The 18,887-nt window shown below is 39.6% G+C and overlaps 1 protein-coding gene across 4 annotated transcripts in view; it reads left to right on the plus strand.

Annotated features, from left to right (window-relative positions):
• The window catches only part of ERC1 (ELKS/RAB6-interacting/CAST family member 1), a 633,604-nt gene that overhangs the window by 373,845 nt on the left and 240,872 nt on the right, over positions 1-18,887 (plus strand). For all 4 annotated transcript variants that reach the window (XM_032796761.2, XM_032796763.2, XM_075069542.1 and 1 more), the window contains one exon: positions 5,859-5,990. In XM_032796761.2, coding sequence (XP_032652652.1) covers positions 5,859-5,990 — 132 coding nt within the window. The remainder of the gene's footprint in view (positions 1-5,858; positions 5,991-18,887) is intronic.

The following is an 18,887-nucleotide window of genomic DNA, read 5'->3' on the forward strand; positions in this document are numbered from 1 at the left end:
TGGCCCCTGTTGGCTTTAGCAAATACAGAAGTGGTAATTTGCAGCAGCTGAAGTGAAATGTTAAAGCTGTTGGCATCCTGTACGAACTGCTAAATGGTAAACCTGGATATTAGTATTGGCATGAACTTTTAGTCTGCCTAGGCTTTTACTAGTGAGAAATACCTATATAATATTAACATACTGTTCTGATTCGTTTTCGGGGCACCAAACTTAAACTAACAGGAAAGAAGTGTCTAACGCATGGTAGCTATATGAGAGAGAAATTGCCAGTTTCTACTAGTCTTACTTAACTTGTTCTTCCTTTTACTTTGATTCTGGGCCTTCTGTTTAACACTTATCTACAGCTTCCTTCCTTCCTTCCTTTCTTTCTTTCTTTCTTCTAGTTTCTAAGGTTCAATAAAATCCACTTTCAGGCTAATCCAGAGAGGATTGTGGGGAGTACAGAATTTTATAATAGACATGTTATTTCAGTTAGCATTGGTCAGGATCCTGCTCCATTGTTACGTACAAACCTCTCTGTGCTTTAGATTGCTCTTGATGATGAATATGGCTGATTTGCTTTCAGAGATAGTCTTTTTAAAAATTCTCACAACTTTGAGTGATAGCACAGAAGATACCTAAGGACACAAACTCTGAAGGAATCAAAGGTTGACTCTACAGATTTCCCAGACAATTGTTGGCAATTCCTTGCATAATATTCTGAAACCTAGTTGCCACAATCCTTGAGGCTGCAGTAATAATGTGCATCCTTCCATGTATTTTGTTAAGAATTTTCCATATGAGTTATCAAAACAGGGTGAAAATAAATTCCAGGAATGTGAAGAATAAAGTTGTTCTTGAGTTAATTTTAGTTTTAGTCTCAATGTTGTTGTTCCCCCCTCCCCCTCAAACTCTAAAAGAATTAATTGGCTCACTCTAGTTGTGCCATGGCCAAACAGGGTATTGTAACTGGATTATGTATCCAATTAGTCTGTCTTTCTAGTATGCCTATTCTTTTGCAGTTTGCAAATTCCTGGTGTTTTTCAATTTATATATATTTTAGGGAGAAGCATTTAGATGTAGTTGTATTTTGCTACTAGGATTACTTCTGTTTGATATAATTTTACCCCAAAAGGGACTTTGTCTTCAGTGATATTTCTCTGATCTCAGACCTGCTGGTGGGGCTTTATACTCTTCTGGGGCTAGATGTGGTTGCCTGTTGTTAATCAGTGCTCAAGCCATTATAGGGCTACAGTTTTGTGTGTAATTGTTGCTGCTTTTCTGTGCTGTTTCTTTCAGTTCGCAAACTTAGTTCAGTTGTTTTCCAGCAATGGAATTAGTTTCATCTGTATTTATCCCATCCACATTGGCCACTGTGTGTTTCTCAGTGATGCTTAACATTTGTGTCAACTTCTGTGTAATTAATTCTTGGTAATAAAAGCATGTTTCCCATCACATTCTTTGGCATGACATTTTACAGACATATTTGACTATCTGGAAGTGAGGAGGCTTGTCCTCACCTCTCTTCCCCTCCCTCCCTCCCCATTCTGTCTCACTGAGGTGGATGGTTGTAGAGATTTTGTTCTGAGTAATGTAGAATTTCCTGACTGTTTTCTTCTTTCCATGTTTCATTAACTTCTGCTGTCAAACATTTAAAATTATGGTTCTTTTATTTTTATTTTTTTACTTTTCATTTCAAACATTTTCCTATATTATATATGTGTGTGTGTGCACGCACACTGAAACTTTTGAAGGAACTTCTCAGCATATTTTTAACAGCATTTTCTGAATGGTGTTCTTAGAGTTAGTCAGAAACTGTCAATCTGTAAAAAAAAAACTCAGGACTTCAGCTTCTTGCAGGTCAAAATACCAAATGACGCATTGTATAATTCAGGGAGAAGCATGGACAATTTATTGTTTTTATTTTACGTACCTGCAGTTTTGCCATCAATATCAAAATGTAATGAATGCATTTGTCAGACAGCTTTTCTTCCCCTCCAATCCACTACTCCAGTGGATCAGTTAACTTGTCTGATGTATGAGCATCTGAAAAATCATGTGATTGTTATTTTTCTCTTACTACTTTGGGCCATGCCCTGTATCTGATTTCCTTTATCCAAAGAGGTGTCTGGTAGAAATACATCTTGAGTTTCCCAGGACATCCATAGAATTAAAAATTGACATTTTTTTCCACAAGGGCACCATAAACCAGTGGAGTGATTCAGTAGGAAAAAGACGGTTGTCGTCAGTAATATCTTTTTCCTCAGCATTACTGAAAGTAAAATTTTTATGTAAATGGAAAGCAAAAATAAAAACAGCCCACACTTGGGTTCACCCTAAGACTGTGATCCCTGAATTGGGAGCCTAACCTTCCCAAAGGCCTGCTCCCATCTCTGTCTTTTTCTCAACCCTCCTTTTCTTTCTGTAAGGATGGCCTTGGGGAACATTTTACATATAATTTCTGTACTTTGCAGTTTGCTCTACCATTTTATAATTGTTCTGTTAGTATTGTTAGCATAGTGGAGAATGCTGAGGTGGTAGATGTTTCTGCAGAGGACAAAAATGTTGATTTGTATCCATTTGTCACTTTGCTCAACTACTAAATATTACTCAAGTTTGTCATCAAAGCACCAAAAAGCAAATGTCACTCACCATTCAACTCAGATCCACTTGAAAGTGCAAAGCATTTTTATTTCTTCCTGCTTCAAGGACAATGTCTAAGTCCATTTATGACCCCCATATATCAACTATTATGAAAATCAAACTCGCACAAGAAGACTTTTTCCTCCTCTATGTTCATGTAGCTCTCTGGTAAAAGTTGGAGATTTCTCCTTAGGTTTTTATAAATTACACAATCATTGTGATACCTACGTGCAAAACAGAAAAATCTGCAAGAGAGATTTTCGTCCCATAAAGGGCCTCATCTATCACTTGGTTTTGCTTCTTACTACAGAACTGACTTTTTTTTTCTATTTTTCTTCTCTCCAGTTCCATGTTTTACATCTAGAAACAACTTGGACCAAAATTTTTTATTTGATGGACCAAGGAGCAAGGAACCGAATAATTAATGCTGTGGTCTAACAAAAATTCACTATGCTATGCTTTGGAATACCAGTACTGTGTGGGTTTGTCAGGCTCTGCTACTCATTTCTGACTTTGATATTGTTTTATAGGGACAGGTGTGAAGGCTCATAGTGGAGTGAATATGAGTTAGAGGAAATTACCATGACTTTTCTCAGAACGTTTGTCTGATAGACTGGAAGAACAAAGTTATAACTAAACTCTACTTACTGAATAGACTGTAGGTGGCTCATATGCTGAAGGTGAAGACGGTGTTAACAGTTGTTTGCATGAATGCACACTGTGCGTTTTCTCGTATTGCCTAGCACTCCAGCATCTGCATAAATGTTTTCAGAGGACGTCTGTATGTCTGAGTGGCATTTTAGGGAAAGTAATTAAACACATGCTGTAGAGATTTTGCTGATAACATTAATATGCAAAATATCTTTCTCACATTTATTTCAAACAGCAGTTTCCAGATAGACATAGCAGCAAAGATTTTCACATGCAAGTACCAAAGCACTGTTCCAGCCTGTTCTATCATCACCGACAGGACCCAATAGCTCTTATTCCTGTCCTCCAAAGTTTACTTTTCTGAAAGGAGCAATTTACTAGGCTGGATACCTGGAGCTCTTAAATGTTTGGGCACAGACGAGCGTGTATGTGTAGATTTAACTTTATATGCCAAATTCCTTCTTATAAACCACTTTCCCATTGCACACAGCTGTTCAGATGGGCATTACCAGATCGTGTGCAGTGAAATGGAATGGACAGTCCCAAGCTCTACACCTTATCCAGGGAGAAGATTTGAAAGAGTGTAGTCAACAACAATGACATTTTTCAAGCATGACAGAATTAACACTCTGTGATGAGATTTTTTTGGGAACTCGCTATTTCATTCTTTTTTTGAGGGGATGACTTTGAGTTGACTAATTGCAACGCCTAAGTAGTTTTGAGAACATTGGAAGATTTTATCAGTGCATCTAAAGGACTCAACAAAGGGTGTAATTTGACTCATGTAGCATAAATTTTTAATGTGAGAACCTGTTCATTAGTTTTGTGGGAAACTCTATTGTAAATGAACTGGCCATTGCCCCCCTGTAAATCCATTTAATTTACATTCTTCTTTGAGCAGCAAGCACTATAGGAAAGTATCTCGAATACCTTTTTGAAAGCCAGCCATATTTTGTAGATTCCTACTGGCTGGACAGGTCTCATTAGACTGTCTCCACTTGACAGTGGTGCCAGAGATCTGCACAGCTCTCTTGGCAGGCTGATATACAGCTGTATTGGAACAGGATGATTAGAAGTGACAAGCTTGAAAGAGAACCAGCATCAGTCTGCACTGCTCGGCTCTTGTGGGGGACACAGCCCTGTTCCTTGGAGATGGACATCTAGGAATAAGATCCTTCTTTAAACTCTAATAACATTATCAGAATGGTGGATTCAGAACCAAACCTCTTTCCAAACCTCTTCAAAATCAATTGTTATTCCTCACACTTTGTGTGCTGTAAAATACTTCCAGAGGAACAGTGGGAGGATTTCAACACAAAGATCTGAAAGGACAGAAAACAAAGGCATAGGTTTGCCACCGCATCCTCCCTCATTTCAGCTACTTATTAGATAGCAAGTGGGATGTGAGAAGCAAGGTGTTCATATGTTTGCTCTTATGATATACCATAAGAGAGTATGGTCCCTCCGTTACAAGGCCTGCAACTGCAGAGTAGTAGTCTAAGAAGTCCTTGTAGTTACTTTAAAATCAGATCTCTAATGCTGGTGATTATTGTCTGAGCTAACATAGCCTGCAACACCAAAGATGCATAGAATGTGTCCCAGCTTGCTTGTTTTAGTTGATTATTTTTAAATCAGCGGCTGCAACACTTCAAGAAATCAAAGTATCCTGACCAGCCTAAAATGGCTTGTTTTTCAATCTTGTGGCCAAGCAACCACTCCAAACACAGGAGTGCATTTACTGTCAGAAATATCTCATGAGCAGATTCTCTTGGTAAAAACTGGAATTCAGTTCCCTTGATACTACTATTTCCAAATTACATTGTGTGTGTAAACAAATAGTTTTTGATATTTCCTCCTGACCTTGTAGTGCATTTCAGTGGCCTTTGAATATATGCAGGATACCTAAACTTGCAGCTGTGAAGATATTCTTCATCAAAGAATGAAGTATATGGGGATATTACACTTCAGATGCCTGAAATCCAAACTGGACTTCCCACCAGAACTTCAAGTGGGTTTTTCATGCAACAGTATTTGATGAAAAACTGAAGCTAAACTTGGCTGAAACTGTACAGATATTTGTCCTGTTTTCTTGTTAGGTTAACATTTGCTTCAGACAATAAATTTTTTTTTTCCATCTGGACATGGTGAATTGCAAAATTGCAATGCTATGTTTCCCTTCTGCCACACCTGCCTGTGAGAGTGAGAGTGCATGAGGGAATTCAAATGCTGCTATTGTCCCACCACTGCTGGCTATTAAGCTTCTTTGGAACTGCACACTAATCTTTTCTTTACAAACAACCCTCTCATACCTGTGCTGTTTGATATGAAAGGATTGTGGTACCACAGTTGCAGAGGGCAAGCACATTTATCTTGCTTTGCTAGATTTTTCCTTCACTGTGTTATGCAATTCCTCTTCCTCTTCCTTCACTTCATTTTTCCTTCCTTTTTTGCGAAGATATTTTGATGTGGAATTGCACCCTGGGAGGGAGAGCAGCTATTTAGTTGGCATAGCACTTGGTTGTTAATGGGCTCTGATTCTTATTTCCAAATTAGTCTACTTCACCTGGTCTCCCATCATTTTCCAGGATAACCTGCGTAAAAAGGATGATCGGATTGAAGAATTGGAAGAGGCGCTGAGAGAGAGTGTGCAGATAACTGCAGAGCGGGAAATGGTGCTAGCACAAGAGGAATCAGCCAGGACTGATGCTGAGAAACAGGTCTGCAATCTTATACAGTCACTGGTGTTGCCGTTGGGCATGTAAGAGGTACAGCCTGACAATAAAGTAGTAGTAATCATTCTTTGCCCTTGAATAGTACCTTGCCATCTGGGGATCCTAAAGCACTATGCAGACATTAACTAATTGGGTCCATTTCTGTCCTTTCCTGAAACTAAATATGAGTGTGTGGTGTTCAGTGCTTTGAAAGAGAGGTTTGTGTGACATTCCCCTCTGACATGTATACATCAAATATATATTTCTGTGTGTAAACATGTTCACACGCTCTGTACTATATATGTTGTACTATTATTAACTTATATTACCTTAGCACATAGGAGCACTAAACAGAGACACAAGACACCACTGTGCTAGGTGCTGTACAGACACAGAACAAAAGGATGGTCCCTGTCATAAAGAGTTTATAATCTAAGTGTAGGACAAGGGACAATGAATGGGGAGTACAAAGAAACAGTGAAACATTAGTGGTCAGCATGATAGGCAATGGTCTCAGCACACCAGCATCTTAGTCATTGTCAAGTTCTTTGTAGGCATAATGGAAAAGGAGTTGTAAGGACGATTTTGAAGGAAGAGTATGTGTTAGCTTTGTTGATGATTATGGGGAGCTCCTCCCAATCACAGGGGGCAGTATGGGAGAAAGCTTGAAGGTGTTTGATTGAAAATATAACAAATGGATGATAGAGACTGGTATTGTGGGCCAGAGCTGACATCTTAGTATGAAAGATGATAGGTAGGGTGGGGATAGGCCCTGAAGGATCTTGAAAGAGAAGAAAAGTCTCTTATATTTCATGCAGTTGAGAAAAGGGTAATTCATGGGAGGGATGCAAAGAGAAAGATGATATGGTTGTGTACATGTCTTCAAGTCACCACAGCTTGATGAAATACATCCTAGAATATTCAAGGAGCTGACTGAGGAGATATCTGAGCCATTAGCAATTATCTTCGAAAAGTCATGGAAGACAGGAGAGTCTCCAGAGGACTGGAAAGGACAAATATACTGCCAATCTATAAAAAGGTAAATAAGGACAACCAGGGAATTCCAGACCAGTCAGATTAACTTCAGTACCCTGACAGGGTAGCAAGCTTTGAGGAGAGTGGTAAGTGGTAGATGTGGTATATCTTGACTTCAGTAAGGCTTTTGATACTGTGTTGCATGACATTCTCATAAACAAACTAGGGAAATATAACCTAGATGGAGGTATTATAAGGTGGGTGCATAACTGGCTGGATAACCGTACTCAGAGAGTAGTAATTAATGGCTCACAGTCAAGCTGGAAGGGCATATCCAGTGGGGTCCCTGGGGCTGGTTCTATTCAATATCTTCATCAGTGATTTAGGTAATGACATAGAGAGTACACTTATAAAGTTTGCAGATGATACCAAGCTGGGAGGGGTTGCAAGTGCTTTGGAGGATAGGATTCAAATTCAGAATAATCTGGACAAACTGGAGAAATGGTCTGAAGTAAATAGGATGAAATTCAATAAGGACAACTGCAAAGTACTCCACTAAGGAAGGAACAATCAGTTGCACACATACAAAATGGGAGATGACTGCCTAGGAAGGAGTATTGTGGAAAGGAATCGGGGATTTGTAGTGGATCACAAGCTAAATATGAGTCAACAGTTTAACCACTGTTGCAAAAAAAAAAAAAAAAAAGCAACATCATTTGAGATGTATTAGCAGGAGTGTTGTACAGCAAACATGAGAAGTAATCTTTCGCTCTGCTCCACTCTGATTAGGCCTCAACGGAGTATTGTGTCTGGTTTTGGCGCCGCATTTCAGGAAAGATGTGGACAAATTGAGAAAGTCAGGAAGAAGCAACAAAAATTATTAAGGTCTAGAAAACATGGCCTATGAGGGAAGATTGAAAACATGGTTTGTTTAGTCTGGAAGAGCTGGGAAGGACACAATAACTGTTTTCAAGTACATGAAAGGTTGTTACAAGGAGGAGGGAGAAAAAATTTTCTCCTTAACCTCTGAGGATAGGACAAGAAGCAATGGGCTTAAATTGCAGCAGGGGATGTTTAGGTTGGACATTTGGAAAAACTTTTTCAGAGTGGTTAAGCACTGGAATAAATTGCCTAGGGAGGCTGTGAAATCTCCATCATTAGAGGTTTTTAAGAGTAGGTTAGATAAATACCTTTCAGGGATGGTCTAGATAATACTTAGTCCTGCCTTGAGTGCAGGGGACTGGATTAAATGATGTCTCAAGGTCTGTTCCAGTTCTATGATTCTGTGATCAAAGCAGTGGACTAGGAAACTGATCTTCATGGCAGCATTCAGAATGGATATTGTGGGGAGAAGGATACAATTGCATTTATCAAGATCAGTGAGAATGATATTGTAGTAATTGAGACACCAGATGACGAGAGCTGGCATAAGAGTTGTAACTCGATGGATGGAGGGGAAAGGCTGTTTCTTAGATATGTTATACAGAAAGAATCTGCGAGATTTAAACATAGCGGGGATGTGAGGACCTGGAGTGAGGTCCAAGTTGAAGAAAACACTCAGGTTGCTGGCATTAATAAAAGGCAGGATAGTGGTGGTGAACATAGTAAATGAGAGAGGAGGTAGTGAGGAGGAAAGATTAAGAGCTCTCTGTTAGCCATGTTGAGTTTGATCTGATGGCTAGACATCCATGAGATGTCAGAGAGAAGCCAAGATTTTAATTTGGACAGAAGGAGAGAGGTCTGAGGAAATGAAGGAGGATGAGTAGGATCTTCTGAAGGACACGCTGAAGGATAGATTAGAGAGTTTGGAGGAGACCTAGGAGAGGACAGACTCCCATAATCCAAGGGAAGACAAGATTTCAAGAAGAAGAGCATAGTCAGTGTCAATGCAGCTGACAATTCAAAGAGGATGTGGATGGAATGCTGGTTCTGAGTTTGGCTAGGAAGAGGTCACTAGACACCTTGGCAAGAGCAGTTTCAGTGGAGTGTTGGGGTGGAAGCAGGATCAGAGAGGGTCTAGGATTGAATTGAAGAGAGAAACGCCAGATAGCAATTGTAAACAGAACTTTGAGTGAGCTTACAGATGAAAGGGAGATGGGGCAGCAGTTGGAGAAACAAGCTGGGTCAGTGGTGGAGTTTTAAGATTGGAGAGACTGAAGTGTGATTGTACAGTGAGGAGAAAGAGCAAGAGGAGAAAGAGAGTTTAAGGGCAAAGGGATGAGGGTGGCCATTAGGGAGATGGGATGGGGTCACTGTGGCAAGTGGAGGGGTTACAGGAGGAAAGCAGATGAAAAGCTTCTGCATCTATGACAGAGAAGGAGAGATATGTAGAAAAGGAGGGAACGGCAAGCCGCGGGGAGAAGATTGCATAGTTTCGTAATTTTCCTCTTGGAAGTAATCAGAGAAGTGAAGGGTTTGAGGAGTAAGTCAAAGGTGGCAAAAAGGCAGTTGAGTTTGCAAGTGTGGATTTGTTGAAGCTGGGGAAGTTGAGTTGTTTAGTTATGAATATGTCAGTACTGAAAGAGGGGAGAATGAATTTCTAATAGAGGAAGTCAGTCTGGTCAAAGGAATTCCACCAGAGATGCTCTGAAGCACAAGAGTAGGAGCGGAGGAAGCAAAAGTTGGGAGTGAGTCAGGGCTGAGAGATGGTGGTGAGAACTTACAAGTAGGAGAGAGGGGCAGAAGAATCAAGAAAGAAGGAAAGAGAAGAGAGGGGCAGAAGAATCAAGAGTGAAGGAAAGAGAAGCATGGAAGGAATCAACAACTAGATCAAGTGAAGATCTTTCTGAGCAAATGAGAAGTCATCAATACTGATGGACTGCAAGGCACGGAAGGTGGCAAGGCATGATGGGAGTTGCTGGAGGGCGATGCTAAAAGAGATCAGGTGGTGATTGGAGAGGGGAAACTCAGCAACAGAGAGTTCAGTGCTTGGTGAAAAACAACTCAAGTGAACACCTCTTTTGGTGAATGGAAGAGTTGAACCAGGGCTGCAGGTCAAATGAAGACATGAAGGTAAAGAAATGTGCAGCCAAGAGATTGGATGGGTCATTAACATGGAAGTTAGTGACTGAGGACATGTGGGAGATTGAGAGGAGAGGAAGAGAGAGAGACCCTGGATCTGAAAGCAAAGGAAGGTTGATAGGGAGGAGTTGGATGAACAGTAGATGACAGCAACATGGAAGGAAAGAGAAGGGTTGAATGCACTGCTGTTGAAAGGAAGAAAAAGGGGAGGAGAGAGGAGTGGGAAGTGGCAGGAATGGGAGAGAAGACTAGCACCCCCAGCAGGGTCATATATGACAGCTGTGTTTTATTTCCAGCAAGGTTGCGAACTGAGAGGACCTTAACTAATGCTATGTTACTTGCAGACAGTGTTAAGAGAAAACCAGCCTTGTCAGTCAGTGACTTTGCATAGCACCAAGTCAACTGCCCTGTCCTATTTTACCTGACAGTTTTTTGCTTCAGTATGTATTAAATGCAGTTAGGTAATAGGGAGAGATGGCAAGTAGCCATTGTTTTAAAGTGGGAAGGGGATTTCCTTTTAGCTGTTTAACCTTCTCACATTCCCTTCTTCATTTTAAAAATGTCCTTGTTGTTTCCCATTCTGTGGAGATTTATATAAATTATGAAAAAATCTCCCTCTGAAAATTGAGAGTTTTACAAGTCTGGGATTCTGTTTTTGTTTTGAAGATTAATGACAGATTCTTTTATGTGCTGCAACTATGATAATATATTGTCAGCTTTAGATTGGATATGTGTGATGTATGTTTGTGGTTTTTTAAATGTTAATGTTGACCATACTAATTATAATTTGCTTTTAATTGCATGCTTTTTCTTCTCTCTATTCTGCTCATCTTATTTTCTACCATTCTGCAACTCACTGCCTGTCTGAAGCTATTAAATGAAACAGTGCATAAGGCCAACCATTTTGGCTTTAAATGGTTCAAGGTATGAGGAAACCTCATTTATGTACATCCCTCCCCCTTCTCTTTAATATTGTTGTGTTAACCCCCAGTCCTGTCTAGCTGTACTCTCTGCCATCTCATGTGCTGTGCCTCTCTGCTGTACAGTAATGCTCGCCGTAGATCTTTCTAAATGCCCTGTAAGTAAAAATTATGCTTATTTTGCAAAAATTATGCACTACATTAATCTGCTCAGGAATACAGAATTTTCAGACTTGGTACCTAGACAGTGGTCCCAAACCAACTGCAGTGAGCCACCACAGGCTTACATACACCAGAAGAATTGGGTGTAAATCAGACTTTTGATTCCGTTACTGCCACTCCTGCTTAGATAAGAGAACTCAATCTGACAGCAGACTGACTGAGTGGGAAACAGAAAGAGACTGAATGATGGTTTCACCATTCTGAGTAACAGGATAATTCAGACGTTAGAGGTCCTCATAATGGATCAGAGTAATGCAGGAAGATTACAAGACATATCTGATCTTTGTCCGTATGCCAGAATCAGGAGTCTTGCTAACCTCACAAGCCCGGCCAGAAGAGATTACATACCTTCTCTCCAATGAGAGAGAAAAGATGGTCCAATTATTAGGGCACTAGTTTGGAACAGGTGGAGGATCTGTGCTGCAGTTCCTCACAGCTGCCTGCCCGGTCTTACTGTCAGAGCCCTGTGGGGATACAGAATTTATATCTGCATCCAAGTGGTCCACAGATATAAAGTGGATACCCATGGATTTGCAGGGCTCTGTAGATAAAGTCCTGCAGGATAGAGCCGGGGTGGATTTGATTTAAATCAGTTTGATTTAAATCATGTTTTAAATCACTAGTCACAAAAACTCAATTTAATCATGGATTTCTACAAAAGTGCATTCTTGTTGGTTGTTATAACCTTAATAGATATTCTTCACAACTCAGAGATAGAAATAGGTTTCATTTTTAGAAGGTACACACTATACATTTTTAATGATTTATTTTGAAAACTTTCAGATTAGTTTTACAGCTATATCAGAAAATGAATGATTGGTTACTTCATTTACCAAAGGTAATTGAAGTAGATATTTATAAAGTCATTGGGAGGTGAATCATCTCCAGTTCAACAGGTTAATCATTCACATTTGGAGGATTTTCTTGCCATGCTGTATTAGGAGGAGAACATCAACAGACAGACATGTAAATTGTTTTATTTAATTAAAACAACAACATTATGTATTCTGGATTTTTTCTTCAACAGCAAACATACAATATTTTAACAAAATAAGCATATGAATTTTTTAAATTAGTTAAATGTTCAAGTTTTTTAAAACCAGGTTTGTTTTTGTTAAAATTGTTTTTAACTAAAATAGTTAAATGAAAAATTTTTTAAAAGAAAACAAAAATTAAATCGACTGTTAGCCAGGTCAACATGGAAAACTTAAAATATTGTGCTGCTAACTCAATCATCTTCACCTTCATTTTCCTGTTTGTTCATAATCTGGAAAAGAAAAACAAGCTTTCCTGCTTTTTCCGGTCCCAAACGATTTCTCTGTTTGGAATGAATTAGTCCAAAGGAAGAAAATATTCTTTTTACATCGGCAGAAGAAGCTACTGCTGTTAAAAGTGAGATTATCACCTTCAACAGTCTCTGAATCCAAGTGCTTAAGTGACTTCCACCAGTTCACTGCTGTGACGTTCTTTAAAACGTCATCAGCAGACATCTATTTCATTAATGGTTCACCCGTAGCGCTGAAGTTTATTATAGTTGGCATTATGGAGGGATGATTGCTGGATGTCCATGTCATAGCTAACTCCTCTTCTTCAGCAGTTAAGGTTTGACCCTAGTACCGAGTATTGAAAATCTTTGCAAGAAAGTGAGCTGGAGATAGTGCTTGTCCCATTCGGTTTTTTTAATGCTTGTAATTTAGTTCTGTCATTGCATATTTCTCTTTTTAAGATCTCACTCAGTTACTTCCAAATTTCGACAGCGTCAGCAATAAAACAGCTATTTCCCTGCATTTGGTTCAAGGCTGCAGAAATAGATTTCAGGGTACTCCACATACTCCACATGTGTTCAACATTTCTCTTAATCCCAATGTTGAGAACTTTAGCTGTGACAGTGCCATCTATTTTTTCATGATTTTGTTCACAAACTGTCATCACATTAAGCCAGTTCTTGATATAGTGCTCAAAACAGTCCACTACTGAGTTCCATTGCATGTCTTGCGGGAGAGTTAGCTTGGTTCCTCCCACTTTTTTTGGAGCAGCTGCTGCAGAGTGGTTGTTACGGAAGTATTTTGCAATTTCAACAACATTAGCCTTTACTTCTGGAACACTGAAGTCTTTGGCTAGGAGATGCATGAAATGAGCACTGCATCCATATGTTATTAGCTTGGGACTCTCTTCTAAATGTCTTCTCATCTTGGATATGTTTGCAGCATTGTCTGTGACCAAGCTGTGTACTAGATATTTGAATTTTTTTTCACAGTTTATTATAGCTTTTACTGCTACTTCTTGTGAGTATTCTGGTGTGCATGCATTTCCTGATGTATCAATTGATTCTGTAAAGAAGACATTCCCTTCTTCCATTGTCACATAAGTACATACAACAGGACCATTGTGGACATTGCTCCATCCATCAAGACTCAGGTTAACAATTTCACCCTCTAGACCTTTTGCACACTACTCAATTTCTCTTTCATACACTTTATCCAGCAATTTGACTGCGACATCTGCTTTGTTGGGTGAACTGTATTCTGGACTTAATGATTGAACCATGTTAATGAAGTGTGGGTTCTCAATCAGATGGAAAGGAGAGTTTGCTGAAAAAATTGCCCTGTTTGTTTATGCATCAATTGCCTCTTCTTGTAATCTGCTGGTTCTTATCACAAACTTACCTGTGGTGGTTCTGGATAATGGAAATTATTATTTTTTTTTGCTACAGATGATATACTGTGGCTATGTGACCTACATGATGTGACTGAGACATTATCATTGGCAGATAACTCTGAAAATATAGAAAATTGTGGTGATCTTGAACGTGGATGGTCTTCAGAATCCTGTATGTTGAGGATGGATTCTCCTACACAAAATAAGTCAATGCAGTTATTTAATTATTATTACCATACTGCTCATTTAGTAGTACTCATTGCATTCACTTACATGCAGTACTACTTTAAAGGTGCAGTTGTAAAAGAAAGATCTGCCTATTTCAGCTATTTTATTCTCTATCACAACTATATCTGAAATGATAGCATCATAGAGTAACAACTATACTTTTTGCTCAAACATGAGAAGTCAAGAATAGTCCAGAAGGAAGACAGGCAGTCCTTAAGAAAAAAGTATGAAATAAAAAAGTTTACCAACCTGAAGATCCAGCATGTTCAGACAAATTCCTTTCATCATCTTCAACACAGCTTCCTCCTGAGAAGGAACACTTCTCATGATAGGTTTCAGAGTAGCAGCTGTGTTAGTCTGTATCCGCAAAAAGAACAGACGTATTTGTGGCACCTTAGAGACTGACAAATTTATTTGAGCATAAGCTTTCGTGGGATACAGCCCACTTCTTCGGATGCATGGTGTTGTTTCATTCGGGCAGCCAGGCCTTGCATTTCTTTGTTGCACTGTTTGCATTTTGCACGCATGCCTGATTTACCCACAGGGAGAGGGAACTTCATGAAAATATTCTCAAACTGGGTCTCTTTTTATGGCCTGCTGCTATTATAGGTTTTCCCTTCTAGTGAGAGAATGGTATGGTAGATTTCAAATCTATGAAGGCTACACTCAGAAAGACCTTCAGACTTCTGGAATATATTGCTCAAACAGTTTCACTTTTGTTTCTACTGCCTGTCCCTCCCTTCTCACATTTTCTCTCCAGATTTCTTCTCCTTGTCCAGATCTATTCCGTCCCCAACAATCTTCTATTCGTTGAACTTTTTTGAAACTTTGCACTTTTAGAGAGAGGTAAGGGATTGACTCTGTGTACACAAATTTTCAGAGGGACAATAGGGTTGAGGTCTTGTTATTTCTCACCTCTATATTTTATTTATTTATTTATTTTATTTAAAAACATTTTTGCTGTTAACAAGCATGTTATCTCTGGAGAGACAAATCCACAGTTTGAGAACTGCAAAACTAACCATCTCTGATGGTATCTTCTAGACTGAGCACTGAGTTCCACTGGGTAGATAGAAAGATGAACCTAAATAATCTATACAGAAGCCCCTGGAATCGCATAAGATTGGGTCTCTAATCTATGAACTATTGGAACTCATTTACAAAACTTTTCTTAAACATTATATGAATATATTATCTTATACGATAGAATTAGAATTTATAATCCCTATTCCATGGTGATATCTTTGAGCTATAGTTTTAATTAAGATACAGTATCTTAGATAGATATTTTCCTTAAATAGCATTTTATCAAAAAAAAATAATTTTTTTAAATCATTGATTTTTATCCACCCTAGATAGAGCAGAGGTCTGACTTTAAGAAAATAGAAAGCCTTAGTCATCTGTTTTGAGAGACTGTATTCAGCTCACTGAAGTCCCAGTTCAGACATATGTTTAGGAGATCCTTTCCAGCCTGAGCTAAGATTAGATGGCCTAAAGGCTTTTGAGTCCTGCAAGCGAACCACATTCCACCAGACACTACAGCCATCTGTAATTCCATCCTTCCACTGGGAGATAGGTAGTCATTTTCCTGATAAGCTGTAGACTGATAACCACTGCTTATTGGGTTCTACTGGAGGTAGACTTCAGATCACTTTAATCCATCCCCTCTTCCTTCAGACCCAAAGAAATGGTAGAAGATCACGAGGACAGTCCATTTGTAGGAAATTCAAGCAATAAGACTAGTTCCAAGAGATTATGGGGATGGTCTCCCTTCTGTTGACGGTATCTAAGAATTTAGGAGAAATATAACATTGATTTTGGAGCTCAGGTAGTTAATTCATTTGTACAATCAAAATTATTAAAAAATGGAGATTGTCAGAATTATCTTAGCCTCAGTAGAATCTGGGTATTCTTTAGCTTTAACAGATTTAAAAGATGCATACCTGTACATCAGAGCTCCTCTGGGTTGCTCTAGGAAAATAAAGGTGTCATATGCATCTCCTGTTTGGTCTTTGATCCTTTCTGGCACTGTTCTACAGTGTCCTGATCATGCTGACGGTGGCTGTCTGGCAATGGAAGATCCATATTCTACTTTACTTGGACAATTGGCAGGTTCAGATTTCTTCAGCTCTATAGGTAACTCTGGCAGTGAAATCTATGGTAGCGCTCCTGATGGATGAGAGCTTTTTCATTTGTCAAGACTGACTTTATTCTGACCCAATTGCACATCCACACAGAGAGCTGTCTTCAAGAGTTTCAGTATGGGTCCATCTGTCACAGCAACATCTTACCAAGAGATTCTCACTGGCCAAGAATATCAGCCCCATTATCCCAGGATTCAAGAAATTCTACAACTCTTGGGCATTAAGTTCTCTCTAATAAAGCTGGTTCCCTAAATTTACTGTCCTCACTGACCACATATGCTGGCCTTTCTAGAGCAGTGGAACCAAAAGAGCGGTGGCCTCTTAGAGAAGATTCACCTGAAGGAGAGTTTGTTCTACCTGTCATGCTTAAAATATCCTCAGCTGCATAGGCAAAGAATGCCATGGTAGATCTCTTCCCACCTTATGTTATAAGAGCTGATATATTTGGCTTGTATAGTTCATAACCTTATTGTTCTAAGTATAAAACTGGTTGGCAGGGAAATTTTTACTGACACTTTGGTATCTGAATGACTCTAAAAAGGAGTATCAAAAATATAACTGGAGGGAGACTCCAGCTACCTCTTTGGAGAGGGAGAAAAGATATAACATACTAGTCTCAGACCAAAGGAAGCCATCTAATTTACAGTTAATATAAGAACTAGAAGGTTTTGGGGGGACTACTCCACCTGTCTTTGGTCAGGAAAACAATACTGGAACCCCACAAACAATAAGTTTGCTTAAATGTGGTTATTGCTAGCATGGCTTCAACAATAGTATGTATAGAGCCATAATTAAAGGCGGCATATGCTGTGCATCTTCAAATACTGAAGTGTGGAGATAACTGACTCAACACACTATTATAGCATATCACTAAACAAAAAACACCCCAAAAAGTGGAATGTTACAATCACTGTGGTGATACAGTTGGGGGCATTTTTCAGAATAATTAGTGAGTTGGTGGTAAATTGGGTGCCCAAAAGACACATACAGTAGCAAAATTTTCAAGAATGTGCAGCAAAGTTGCTGATGTAAAATGATGCATCCGACGAAGTGGGTATTCACCCACAAAAGCTCATGCTCCAAAACGTCTGTCAGTCTATAAAATGCCACAAGATTCTTTGCTGCTTTTACAGATCCAGACTAACACAGCTACCCCTCTGATACTTCATGGAAAATGAATTACTTTACCTACAGATTTTCAGTTTCCCATTGCTACCTTTGCAGTTTCATATGCAATCACACATACAACTTGGGTGCACTTTTATTAAAAGTTAACCTCAGGAGAGTGCTTTTGAAGTTTCATCCTCAAAAATTTGACAAGAGAACATATAAATAATTTAAACAACACAACTATATTTTTGCATGAGAAACGAATTTTCTAGTCTGAGACTGACTGGGTTAACTGTATCCATAAACACCACGGCAGCTGCTAACAAGCTAAGAGTTTCCCATCTCCTTCAAGTGATTATCCATATGCTCATTACACTTACGATGCAAGTGTGTCCCATACACTTGAATTCAGAGTCTTTTGACTAGGAGTCTCCACTGTGCTCTGAGTCCTCATGCCCCATACCAAAGTCATAAAGGGGCAGAGCGACCCAACCCTCTCATACCTGTAGTGAAGCTTATCTTCAAATCTACCTCATGGGCATGTCACTGAGACCACCTTAGGACCCTGGGTCACATGACCTGCTTGTATACCGTCTTTCTGCAGCTAAGAGTTTTGGACCATATGAATCTATCATTATGATGACCCGTCACCTTGCTAGTCATGCCAGATCTGGTCTCACAGAACATCATCTGGATTCTGCATCCCGATCTAGCAACCCTGTACATGACAGCTTGGATGCCATCTGGTTAACATTTACAGAAATAAGTGTGTCTGGTGAATTTCAGGACATCTTGCTCCAAAGTAGGAACTCCTCGACCAGACTGACATAGAGAGCCAGATGGAAGTAATTTTCTCTTTGGGCAGTGCAGCATCATCTTTTGCCAGTAGCAGCCCAGATTCTAGCTATACTGAACTAATTACTTTCCCTGAAGCAATCAGCCCTCTCTTCTAGTTTGATATGAGTGCTCTTGACAGTGATATTTGTGAATTATCTTCCTGTTTAAAGCAATACAGTTTTCTTGCACCTACAGTAGGAAGATTCCTGAAGGGGCTCTCCCATGTTTGTCTCATGGTTCAGAAACCCCCTCCTTTCTGAGACTTTGGTGTCGACTAGACTGATGGACCCCACTTTGAGCCATTGGTGACCTGTTTTATTTACCACCTGTCAATGAAAACAGCCTTTTTGGTGGCCATCACATCAGCTTGGAGGATAGAAGAGATTTAGGCCCTCAGGGCTCCCTCCTCCTCCCCCATACATGGTCTTTGGCATAGTCCCTCTCTGGCCTCTCCTAAAGTTTCTGCCTATTGTGGTTTCAGACTTCCATATCAATCGGTCTAGGCACCTTCTGGTTTTCTTCCCGAAGCCACACTCCACCCTGAGCAAAATGAAACTTCACATGTTAGATGTTGTGAGAGCATTGTCTGTTTTCGATGTATAGTACCAAGTCATTCAGTGTACACCTAGTCTCTTCATGGCATGTGCTGAAAAGGTTAAGACACAACCTGTGTTGTCACTGAGACGACCCAAGTGAGTCTTGGACTGTGTCAGGGGTTGCAGAGTGTTGTTTGAGGGATATCCCTGGACAGGTTAGAGCTCATTCCACTAGGCTCAGGTGACGTCTGC

The sequence above is a fragment of the Chelonoidis abingdonii genome, chromosome 1 (assembly GCF_003597395.2).
Source record: "Chelonoidis abingdonii isolate Lonesome George chromosome 1, CheloAbing_2.0, whole genome shotgun sequence".
Lineage (NCBI taxonomy): Eukaryota > Metazoa > Chordata > Testudines > Testudinidae > Chelonoidis > Chelonoidis abingdonii.